Raw genomic sequence first — 12,317 nt, 5'->3', positions numbered from 1 at the left:
TATTCTACATTCACTCACTCCCCTGTCACGTCTTCCTTCCCCTTTCACGTTCTAAAACTATCCCTCGTGTGCAAAACTCGCAAATACCCCTTCTCCTTTTCAGCTGTGCACCTTCCCCTTCTCGTTCCTTGACTCTCTTCCTTCCCCAGTAAGAAATTAGCCTTTTAACCCCGGGTGAGCCAAATCACCCATTCGCTGGTTGTCAACTCAACCAGGCTGTCCAAATCTCACTAAAGACTGATACACTGGTACAAGGCACATCAAAATCTTATAGAGAAAAGAAAATTAGATGAAAAATTCAGTAGATGTGTGATCAGCATGTTTTCTCTGTACAAATACAAACAGTGAAAGTCTATCCAATATTGTTTAATAAAATGATTTAATTTGATTACCTCAAGCAACTGGAAATGTTTAAAATCAGATCAGTGTAAAATGATAAGAGGAATAAATCACCACAATAGCTTTTTCTTTTTTTTTCTCCCACTGTTGAGTCAGAATGGCTACCCAGGGGTACTATTTAACAAAATATTACTTATTACTTATACTTCTTCATTCTAGGTCAAGAAAGTGCCGACTGTACCATGCATTAGACTTCCCGTATAATACCTTTGAGAAATATGCTTCAAAACAATGTAAAATGCACTGGGTAAGAAATAACATTTAAAAATAAGTACTGAAGTTAAACTTGAAAGAAGTACAGGAACATAAACATATTTAAGAATACCTAACATAAGAAATATACCACATAAAATAGAAATGTAAAAAGTAGAACTTAAGTAGAACTGATGTCAGCAGAAGCCTGTGGGGCAGGGAGCACTCTAAACTGATACAACTTTGTGTTTATTTATGTTATATAATATGCAATTTCGGTGCATAAACAAACTATTATAAAGTGTCTATTTTTATTTTTTCCATAACATTTTTAACATTGCATCATAGAAAAATATGCTCACAAACACCAAGTAGCCTACATAATTTGGTAGAAACGGGACAAGGTTAAGGGTTATTTAAATATAGACCTGGTCGAAGTTCTAAGGCCCTCTTCGATAACTGATTTACTTATTAAACCTTATTTCCTAGCATATTTTTAAACTGCAGAAATCTAATTTGTGTACATACTGTGATTATTAAAACATTTGTATAAGTCAAAAGCAGAACTGTACTACCACAGGTCGTGGTGTTACCCACATCGCTTGAGATCAAGGTTTCCACATAAACATGGAGAGGTGATTTTGCTAACTAGTCCTTAATATCTGCATTGAAACTCCGCCCAAGCATCGCCTTTTCCGGGTTTCAAGTTTTATTAACGACAAATCAATCCCATTGTGAACAAAACAAAGCTACACACACACTCACGCACACACACACACACACACAATGTGAAACTTTCAACCAGCTCTACATTCCAGTTGACTGAGGGCAAATAACACTGTTCAAACTTTGTACACTCACAGCTGATAATGGAAGTAATAAAACAAAACATTTGTGAACCAGAGGTTTCTGCAAAATGAGTGATAAGTTCATTAACATCCAATCAGGCCAACTAGAGTTCACCATAAGAGAAAAAGTTTGAAGATTTATTAATTATCAAGTACAACAAATTGAAGGTCCCCACCGGCCTGGGATTCCCCCCCCAATCAAATTTCTATTGTGTAGCCATTAGACTATTCACCTATTAACAAATGAAAGTGAGCGGGATAGTCCACTCTTAAGAAGCAAGTTTAACACTAAACATTTGCTGGAAATAATGAGCTATTTTTACAATCCATAACAATGAAGTCCTTCCCCCATGATAGAATTCTGACAGCTAAGCATGTACTAGTTTTTTGTGTCTCTTCAGGCCATGCATGCTGGCAAACCCCTTTTCACAGTCGGTGCACACATAAGGTTTCTCCCCTGTGTGTGTTCGCATATGCAAAGTGAGAAAACATGATTGCACAAATCCCTTGTCGCACACTTTGCACTTATATGGCCTTTCCCCGGTGTGGTATCTATTATGTATTTTCAGTTCAGAAGCAGATCTGAAACACTTCTGGCAGTCGTCACACTGAAAGGGCCTCTCACCCGTGTGAATCATCGTGTGCCTCGCCAGCGCATCCTTGCCCGAGAAGCCCTTTCCGCAGTGCTCGCAAGGATGCTTCATTCCCTTGTGGAGGAAATTCTCGTGTCTCAGAAGGCATTTCTTCGTGGCGAATGTCTTTGAGCACAAGGAGCACGCATAGTTTTCTGCCGGCGGTTTTTCGGGCGGGGGCTGACCCGGCCTGTGCTCGCGCTGCACATGTCTCGTCAGGGTGATGCTGTGCCGGAATCGCTTGCCGCATTCCCAGCAGAGGAACGGGTACTCTTTGGTGTGCTTTCTCTGGTGCTCCAGCACATCTGAGTAGGATCTGAATCGCTTGGGGCAGTGGGGGCACTGGAACGGCTGGTGACCGGTGTGTTTCCACTCGTGCCTGATTAAACGCTTCAGGCTGACAAAGGTTGTCAGACAGTGGCTGCACGTGAAAGGCCCACTGGGTTTGTGGACATCAAGGTAGTGCTTATGAAGGGCTCTGAAAACAAGGAAGTTCTCCTCACACTCGTTGCATTGAAAGGGAGTGTGTGAAATCTTGTGCATTGCCAAGGCATCGGCGTCGCGCACCACCTTCATGCACGCCTCGCAGTAGAGAGGATTGTGGGTGTTCTTGTGGGATTCCAGAGTCGATTTGAACTTGAACATTTTGTCACAATCGGCACATTTATAAGACTTCTTGGGCTTCTCTGTTTCCTCGGGATCAACCTGCTGCTCAGCGTAGCAAATGTTCCTCAAGTGGAATCTCATTGTCTGCTTGCACTTAAACTCAGTACTGCAGTGGGGACACAAGAAAGGACCCAGCGCCGTGTCTTGGTTACACTGGATGCTAACAGGTCCTGGCTCCTTCAAGGGCAACTTATTGATGGAGTTGGAGTCAGAAGGCACCTGGGAGGTGTCGTCGGGTGGCAAATCCTCTGCAGACACCACCACAGTGGCTCTACCAGATGACTGTTCCCCCTCAGCCACCGTTTCTTTGACATCTGGCACATTCTTACCTTTCCTCCCCTTCGACACACTTGGAAGACTTTGATTCGGACACTTGTGCTGCTGCAAGAATCGTAAGCACTTGTATTGCTTTTCACATGTTGGACAAGGATAGGGGAACTGCTTTGATTGCTGTTGTCGTTTTTTGCCTTGAAATCTCGAAACCTTAGTAGACGTTCTGTTCCTGACCAAACCTCGGCTGGTGAGAAACCTTTCTGAGCACTTGGTGCCGCTTCCCGGCACGCTGACCCTCTTCTTCCTTTGTGACAGGTATGTTTTCATCTTAAGACCTCTGTTCTGTCTCATCGGTCTGGATGATACAGCCTTATCAAGCCTTTCTAGCACCACAACACAGTCCACTTGCATTGGCTCTGAGTCAGGCCCTTCTTTACTTTTAGCTTCGCAGCCTTCTTCCATGGAATGATCCACGGTATCATCACACTTTCCACCATCAAGTGAAGACGCTGACTGATGTTCACCAATGACCTGTGCACTAGTCTCGTGGTTTTCTGCTGCTGTGCCTTCGATGGCAGTTGCTGTGCCGTCACTTTCGCCGGCGGCCGGCTCAGTGCCTTCAACAAATGCAGCGGAGAGCGTAGTCTCATTTTCCGAGGCCACCTCACTGCTAAGACCAACCCACTGTTGGTTGTCACCACACTGGCCGCTATTTGCGGTTGCATTTATGTAAATGCCCCCGCCTTCAGACTCAACTTCCACCTCGGTGCAGACTGTGTACACAAGGCCTTCATCTGTGACGGCTTCTGTTTGTTCGCCGACAATCACCACTCTTTCAACGGGGGGAAGGCACAGAGCTGATAAGATGCAGGTGTCAGAGGTAGGATCTGAAAGTGTAGAGGGGTGTGGGTGGGGAGGAGATGACAGTCCATTAAAATAGGACAGACACACATTTGGATACAAAAAATGTCAACTGAAACTGTTAGGAAGGCTTTAGCTTGTTTGAATTTCATTAAGCGCTAAACTTCCAATTCCAATCCGTGTGACTAGCAGATCAAAAGCATGGCCCGTGAAGCATGTCAGGTTGCACACACGTATGTTGCAACTGTATGTCCATTATGCCAGTGGACACATAATGACTGACTTTAAATCTCATCTTGTTATTTTTGAACCAAACTGCTACTGACTCTGAACTTAAACACTGGATAAAATGCTCAATTATTATTACCATGGGACAGATTAAGTCATCATCATCTGTCCCACAATAGGGTGTTGCTAAACAACACATTGGCATTCCTTGCACAAGAAAGCTTTACTGTTGAATAAAATAAATACAATTATATAAAAATTTGAATAAATGCTAAATGTGGACAACACCAAGTTAGAACAATACATTTTTATAAACGAAGGCAACAAAAAACAAAAGCCTCAATTTAGTCCCTACTTTAAAAACATCAACAAAAAAAGGTGCGCGCACACACACGGCATTTTGGGCGATACTCCACTCTTTGATACTCCATTTCCTTACTGAATGAAACAAAAAAACTGCATAACGGGAGCAGAATGTGTCCTGCGTCATATGATCAGCTCTTTTGATCAGTCTTTATACCGAGCAAACTATTTCGAGCGAATATCGGTCGATGACAGTTGGTAGCCGATCGAGCGGAGCACCCTTACTTCCTATGTGGAGGGACTTGATCATGAAACCACCCACCATTGTCCTCAAACGGATGGTGATCCGTTTGACATCCCAGCAAGGATCTGAGCTCCTCAAGGTGAAACATAGACTCCATGCATTCATGAAGAACTGAAGAAGAATCGCTCAGCAGGGACGCAATCTAAGTAAGAGAGGGGGCTTCTGTGAGGCAAGACACTTGTATTTGTGTAAAAACACAGCTCAGTTCAGACATTAGGCTTATAATACATGTCACAACTTCTCGGCATTTTTTAAAGAATTTAAGTATTATTGTGTTTTCAGCCTACCTGTTGCACCGTTTGATTGGGAAGAAGCTTCTCGAGTCTGGATAGAAACTGCCACATCAGTGTCTGTATTGCTTTGTCATACATGGGACCAAATTCTACAGGAAAAACATCCTGGAGTAAAAGGATAACACAATATATAAGCATAAAGAACTCAAAACATATGCATGAAAGGCCTTGAAAGCTTTCGGAGTATGTCAATTTGCGTCTACTAGTAATGGGTCAAATAATAATCTGAGCCAGCATTAAGAGCCATTTGATTAGGACCCCCTTTGACATGGCTCAGGTCGGTTGGGGCAAATTTTCCTGGTCCCATTAGTAACACTGAAGACCTCTAATTTAGAGTGGTATGCACTTGCTTCAGTTTGACTTTGTCAATAGGAACTGCTGCATTTGGCCCTTGGCAGGTATTTCCGATAATGTCGGCACATCCGAATATTTGATTATTCGCTCATACCACTCAGCGATTACTCAACCATGAAAAATATGAGTTCTGCATATCCCTCGTGTCCATCTTGTAGTTTTCACCGTCACATGTTCATCTCTGCAAAGTCATGTCAAAGCTAAAAGTACAAGCATTCTTGTCATTGGTGATGCGCTATAATACCCTTGAACTTTCTTCTGAAAATGTTTGTATTTTTAGTTATGTACAGAAAAAAGGTAAAACTATGCAGAGGAACAGCAAATGAAATTCATGTCTTCAGCTAAGGTAATTAGAAATTTTAGCACACTATAGTCATGAACGTACTAAATGTTCAAAATGTAATGAGCCATGACTATTTTGTCATCATCTATGCATCATGCAATTCAAGTGTTTATTTAAAAAGCCAGTGATCCCATTTATTTAAGCACATTTCCAAATTCATAAAAACAAACAAAAACAAACCTTGTGAAACAGCCAACCAGCAAGCCTTACCTGGAAAAAGTTCTCTCTTTCTTCAGGATCTCTCAACAGACTATGTACAAGGCCCAGAAAATGTGAATCAGATATTTCCATATCTGTATTGTCAGTCTGCAAGGAAGCAAGATTCCAAAAGTTAACTGGCAGCCATCTACTGTCCACATTAAAAGAGCCCTTTAATCATGGCTCAGTTTTCTGCAACTTACATTGCAACTCACCTGTACATCCCACAGAGAACTGAGCGTATGCATCCTGTCTAAGTGAGGCTGAATAATCTCAAGGTCAGCAGTGGCATCAGAATGGCAAAGCTCTAGGATCAGCTGCAATGAGAGAAAAATAAATAAACAAACACCTGGTCAGCACACACCCTACAAGTTCTATCAACTGTATAAGGCATAATATTTGGTTATGTGGCTGTAGTCTAGCCACAGTCCTTCCACTCAAACACAAATACAAGCTTCACTAAATTGATATAGCTGTACAAATGCACATTTGCATTTTTCAGATCAATGACATGCATTTAACAAAATACTAGGGGTGAGAATCAGAGTAGCTCAGGATATGACTATCAAAATACGATGTATACGATACAGCAATACCGGGGGTACACAGATCACGGATTATCTATGCTCCGTTACACCACTAGTTTAAAGCGCCAGTCTGTTTTAATAAAAATATCTATATTTGGCACCAGTATATTAACGTATTGGCAAGAGGAGGTATCACAATATATTCCAGTATCAATATTTTATCCCACTCCCACAAAATACTAGGGGTGTCAGGATTCTTCAAAGCTGCAATTCGATATGACTTTGAACTTTAAGGTCACGATTCGATTCTCCACCAGCACTGACAGCTATGCCATTGTTCGACTATTAAGTCTTGTATTGTAAAGAAAAACACTTGTTTCTAAATTAGTACCTTTAAGTTGAATAATAAAATTATAAATAACAAATATAAGACTATTTAAACAAAACACATCAACAGTTCAAAGCTTTATCAAAACTAGACATTTGAATATATATTTTTTTAAAGTTACTTATTACACTACTTTTAAGTTACTGACCAAAATAGGCATAGGAAAACAGATGCTTTTTTGGTAATGAAAGGCAAATTACTCCCCGCAACTTTTGATCAAAGCAATATTTTCTCCAAACAAAGCAAATAAAAACGCTAGATGTATTTAATTTACTCCGTTTCCTGCTGCTGCTCTGGAGCAGTTCACAGATTACACACAGGCACAGTCCGCAGGCTGGTGGTTGGGGAAACTCTACACTAGAGGACATTCGTCAGCGATGGTCAGGCCCATTTCCAACTTTCATTGCCACATCTGTGGAATTACTGGGCCTTCTGGTCGAAGGCGCACTCTCCCTTGTACACACAGTGAAACGCCATAGAGGCAAACGCACTAGTGCGCTCGTGCTGTTATCGGGAATATTTCTTTATTATGTACGTGCACCGTGCATCAAACTGGATGAACTTATATTGTTCTTCATTGTTGTTATTTTTGTAATATTCTTATTATATTTAAAAATTTGTTCCTTCAGCCCTAGTGTCAGGGGGTTGGTGCAGAGGGATAAGACGCAGCGGACCCCTCCGGAGCCGACCACAGCTCTCCAAACTTCAGATTGGATTTAGCAGGGAACTGCAATCGACCAAGAGGGGGCCTGCACCGCATACTGCATTTGTTTACCGGCGGATCTTGAATGACCTAATATGGCGACCCCGCCAGACAATATTACCCACAAAAATAGGGGGAGCATGATAACCCTGCTTGTGATTTTGAAGTTTGCAATCGAACACTCATTTCCATTGATTTCAAAATCGTGACACCCCTGCAAAATACTGTTCAAAACACTAGAGTTTGAGCTTCTGTATCCCTCACCCTTGCTCTGAGGCCAAAAACAAGTTCTGCTCTCTTCCTAGGAGTAAGAATTTGGGGAACAATGTCTGTGACCATGAAGACAAACTCCTCGAGGATCCCATAATCGGCCACAATCTTCTGCTTCACCGTCTGCCAGATTGCTGCGGAGATCAAACGAATTGGTGGAACCAAGAAGCGGAGACAGGAGAGCGAAAGAAGAGGACCTGGAAACATAACAAAATCAATTAGTGAAAGATTCTGGATATAAAAAAATATATATATGTCGAATATATAAGGCGAGATAAGATAAAGGTTATTAATCCCTGTGTGGAAAATCAGGTGTCACTGCAGCAAAAAGTAGTGCAAAGTACAAGATAATAACATGTACACATCTATTTGCATAATTAACATGGATTAGCACTTGCTAACTAGTAGCAGTGAGTCCAGTGTGATCAAATGGCAGTTACACTTAAGTAAACACAGGTGTGGCAGCAGTGTAGCAATAATATTCAATGGCATTACAAACAGCATTACAGAAATTGTCAATCCAATGATAGCAGCAGTAGCAATAATTATAAAAGCTTGATTAAGTATATATTCAAATAGTAATGGTACAAAAAAAGGTACAGTATAAAAAAAAAACAGGTCATTAAAGTGTTAAGAGTAATTTCATAATTTAAAAAAATGCCATGAAGAGTGCGGATGTTGGAGGTAGTGTGGCTCGAGTCAAATCAGCTTGAATATAGCCATGGTTTCCCAGTCCCTGCTCAGTTAATACAGGGCAGAAGGTGAAGATTGCAGAGCCTTTCTTACCCTTATTTTATTATATATATAAAATTTTATTTGTAGCGAGCCACTAAAAGCACTAATCTAAATCAGCCGTGTTCCCTGCACACGTTGCGCCGATTTCAACCAGTAGATGATGGTGAGCCACACAAACCACCTGTAATGCCAATTCAATCACATTTTTAAAGAAACGTTAATGTAGGACCTGGATTTGTGTGTTTCATTTGAAAGGATCCTTTTGTTTGTTTTTTTAAAAGCACTAGAAGTAACTGATCCCATTTTACCCCCCAAATAAACTATATTAATAAATATAACTACCGTATTTCCTCAAATATAAACCGGAACTTGAATTAAAGCCGGGCCTCTAAAAAATGCCAGGGGCATGGCCGACAGACTAATTAAGGCCTGCCCTCAAATGCAGACCAAGGATGGATAAACTCCTGGTGCCTGTGCCGGACGGGATTAATATTATTGATACTATTCATATTATCTGTATTATTGTCCATTTGCACTAAGCCCCGTCGGGCTCCTGCCCAGCTTAGGGTTGAAAACATTATGGAAAGTAATAAATTAAACTATAATCTAAATGCTCTATTATAAAATCTAAAATATATATAATATCGATACTTGGCACCACTGTACCGCTATAGTATTACGGAAGAAACCTTTATTCATTCATTCTGATCCACTTTGCTTTGTCGTCTTTGTCCGGTTGTTGTTGCATACGGTATGTCGTATGGTTTTAATTGAAAGGGGATATGGGAGGTGTTGAGTTTAACGCAGGAACAAAATTAACAGGACAAACGGGAGCAGATCAGACAACAATGGAGGCTTCATACTAAATAAGAAGGAGGAATTAAAAGAAAAGAAAAACTTTTATTAGGCCACTGGGGAAAATCCAGGTGTCATAGCAGCAGCAATGAGACTAAAACACAGTCGGGGTACAGTTAAGAATAAAAATAAAGATTAAAAAAAAAAACTAAAACACTGGGCTGCTGGCCATGAATTTCAGATTTTAAAAAAGAGCCTGCCTCTGATATAAGCATGCTTCCAATAAAGGCCTGGCACCCTCCGCAATTGAGGCAAATTAAAGCCCCGGTCACTATTCGAGGAAATACGGTATGACGTCAGCCCGTGACGAACGAAAATCCTTCGTAGGCGTCAACGTAGTTTCCACCCTCCGCCACTAAAACGATGCCAAGTTCAAGGTCCTGCCCTCGACCATTCAAATCAAAGTTCGACTAAAACTTTGCGATATGCATAAGGAGGAAAAAGTAAAAACAAATGCAATATACACGAGCGTGTACCAGGGAGCGGAAATGTCCGACTACAGGATCCGATTCCGCCTGACCACGCGGTGACGTGTGTTCCTGTACGACGCAGAGTCTGCAAAGTCACTGCGATCAAGCGAAGCGGGGTGGGGGTGGGGGTGGGGGGGGAGGGGTTGGCCATTCCGGCCACCGTCTAACGTTGGCGTACTTGTGGTGTAATTACGGTATGGCGCAAACAGCTGGGCACGTCCGCGCAACATGGAGACTACCGCACTCACACAAATAGGTGCGCAGCGGTATTTTAAAAGGCGGCTAGCTGACCCAAGGTTCCAACAAAACCACGGCCTCCTGCAACTCCATCTGGCGCAAAATCGAGTTCGGGTTCAGACAGACATCTTACTGATTGGTAATTAATACACTATTTCGAGCGCGGGTTGAATTCAAGGTTCTCGATTTAGTAAGTTAAGCTAGTTTGCTATAGTTAATCGCCCGCCCGAACTGTCGCCCGCGCGAACACGTCCCCATTCGATTTAATCTGGGGTTTTTCTGTTCTCACTTACAAGTTAACTCTGAAGTGTCCTCCTCCATCTCGATCGGGTCTGTCTGCCGAAGCGCGACGAGAAAGATAAAATTCAAACGTATCGAAGCGGACGGATGTCCTCGTCTTGTGCTTGTTGTTCTTCTTCCACTACTTCTGAGAAACTTCCGGAAGAATAAACCCCACTGGCCGTAGTGCTGCCCCCTACCGACCAACGTGGTATAAGTACTGTATTATATTATCCACTTTGGATTATTATCCTGTTCTTATACTATCAGATACAGAGGGTCATCGATTTATTGCTTATTTTAAGTTTTATCGGTTGTATTTTGAATTATTTTTTTTATATTTTTAAATTAGAAATAGGGGCAATTTTCTTCTTACGCTATTGCGGTCACCAATTGTTCAGATGTATCCAGCTGTTTACGCCGCATTTCCCTCCCAGGATAAATAACGATAAAAATAATAAAACATCTAATCATTATATTTACGCTGGTAAAACCTGTATGTCAAATTTATACAAACAAAGTTTTGCACCGAATGATGTTAGAACGGATGGTGCAATTGAGGGGGGGGGTGCGCTGGACTATTTACGTTGTTTACGAAAATACTGCTTATAAAACAAAAATGTTGTGAATGAAATTAACATGCCTCGCCAAACCCGTTCTGGCGACCCACAACTAAATACACATACAACTTGAACATATAATTTCTATCGGACGTCGGAAACTATTTGAACTCCTTAAAAATCATTCGGGGAAAAATGTCCCGAAAATGCATCTAATACATGCCACAATATAATTCATTTTGATTGTGCTCTTGATTGTTATTTATTTTATTTTTCCTCTGTAAAACTCCTGAATTATATTTTTGTAATCCCTGGCGTCATATTTTTTTTGTTATGTCATTGTATTATTGTTTTTTAATTTTAAATTGCATAATAATAATAATAATAATAATAATAATAATAATAATAATAATAATAAAAATAATAATAATAATGGGGGAAAACTTGAACATGGTTGCGAAAGTAAATACATACTTCTGCACTGTTGGCGGAAACAAATAACCACATAAATAGTTGTTTTAATTTTTTGTTATATTCGATATCTTTTAGATTCGTTCCGGACTGGAGCACTTAACTATTGTTATTTCTCATGGTCAACAGTTCCGACCCTCCGCCACCATGTGTAAAAATCCGACCCCGATCTGTGCGTTTGAAATCCACTCGCACAAAGACGGAGGAGTTTAATTGGTGAAACACTTGGACGCCCCTCACTGCTCAAGATTCAAGATTCAAGATTTTTATTCGTCACATACATATACATACTTTCATACATATATGCAATGAAATGTAATGCAACGCACCCGGTGATAACACACAATATGTCCTAGGGAAAAAGAAAAATTATTTCTAATAGACTGACTAACTGACTCCTAACACGTAATACAGTAAGTTGAATACTTATAGAATAAAATAAAAATATATAGAATAAAATAAAATACAATAAAAATAAAATGAAATAGATAAGAGGGAATATGCCTATGTATATACAGATATGTGCATTAAAGTGGCTTCTAACGAGGGGCGGAACATTCCACCGAGTAGATTGAACTTGTATATAAACCCACCACGGCACTTATTAAGGGCTGCACCATGCCGGAAGTGAGCGCTTTGGCGGGAAGAGAAATCCGTACGCAAAAGGAAAAGGAAAGGCAGCCATTTTGTCCTCTCGTCTTCTACGAATGTGTGCTGTACGTTCATCGTAACTTCTCATGAATATCTAGAAAAATGGCTCTTAAAATCAATATAATCACGAAAATAATTAAAACAATCTTAACACTTATGGGGATATCTAATGCGTTTTAGGAATTATATTAGTAATTGTACATGTTTTTTGTCGTCCTCATGGTACGATCAATACTAATCTGCTGCTCCCCAGAAACTCACTCCCCGTCTTCATTTA

The 12,317-nt window shown here is 40.7% G+C and overlaps 1 protein-coding gene across 2 annotated transcripts; it reads right to left on the bottom strand.

The window, feature by feature from the left end:
- Positions 1-1,282: 1,282 nt before the first annotated feature.
- Positions 1,283-10,505, bottom strand: LOC307245842 (uncharacterized protein). Of its 2 annotated transcripts, XM_080021540.1 has the most exons (7): positions 10,373-10,505; positions 7,777-7,979; positions 6,110-6,211; positions 5,907-6,002; positions 4,994-5,104; positions 4,725-4,848; positions 1,283-3,897 (listed from the first exon to the last, which is right to left on the bottom strand). In XM_080021540.1, exons 1-7 carry the CDS (start codon positions 10,398-10,400, stop codon positions 1,808-1,810), a joined length of 2,754 nt encoding a protein of 917 aa, XP_079877666.1. In that variant the 5' UTR covers positions 10,401-10,505; the 3' UTR covers positions 1,283-1,807. The 2 variants fall into 2 exon arrangements, with proteins under 2 accessions (XP_079877666.1, XP_079877667.1); XM_080021541.1 differs by lacking the exons at positions 6,110-6,211; positions 7,777-7,979; positions 10,373-10,505 and having other exon boundaries at positions 4,994-5,088; positions 5,907-5,969.
- Positions 10,506-12,317: the final 1,812 nt, after the last annotated feature.

Source organism: Zeus faber (assembly GCF_960531495.2).
Source record: "Zeus faber genome assembly, chromosome: 20".
NCBI classification, from domain to species: domain Eukaryota; kingdom Metazoa; phylum Chordata; class Actinopteri; order Zeiformes; family Zeidae; genus Zeus; species Zeus faber.
This window is presented reverse-complemented; position numbering and strand designations above follow the sequence as displayed.

What these genes read in the sequence shown, in the direction of transcription:
- LOC307245842 (XM_080021540.1), bottom strand. Translation starts at nt 10,400, where the DNA reads ATGGAGGAGGACACTTCAGAGTTAACTT. An exon ending in TTTTTGGCCTCAGAGCAAGG is followed by an intron (nt 6,212 to 7,776) that starts GTGAGGGATACA and finishes CTCTCATTGCAG; the next exon opens with CTGATCCTAGAGCTTTGCCA. An exon ending in GTTCTCTGTGGGATGTACAG is followed by an intron (nt 6,003 to 6,109) that starts GTGAGTTGCAAT and finishes GCTTCCTTGCAG; the next exon opens with ACTGACAATACAGATATGGA.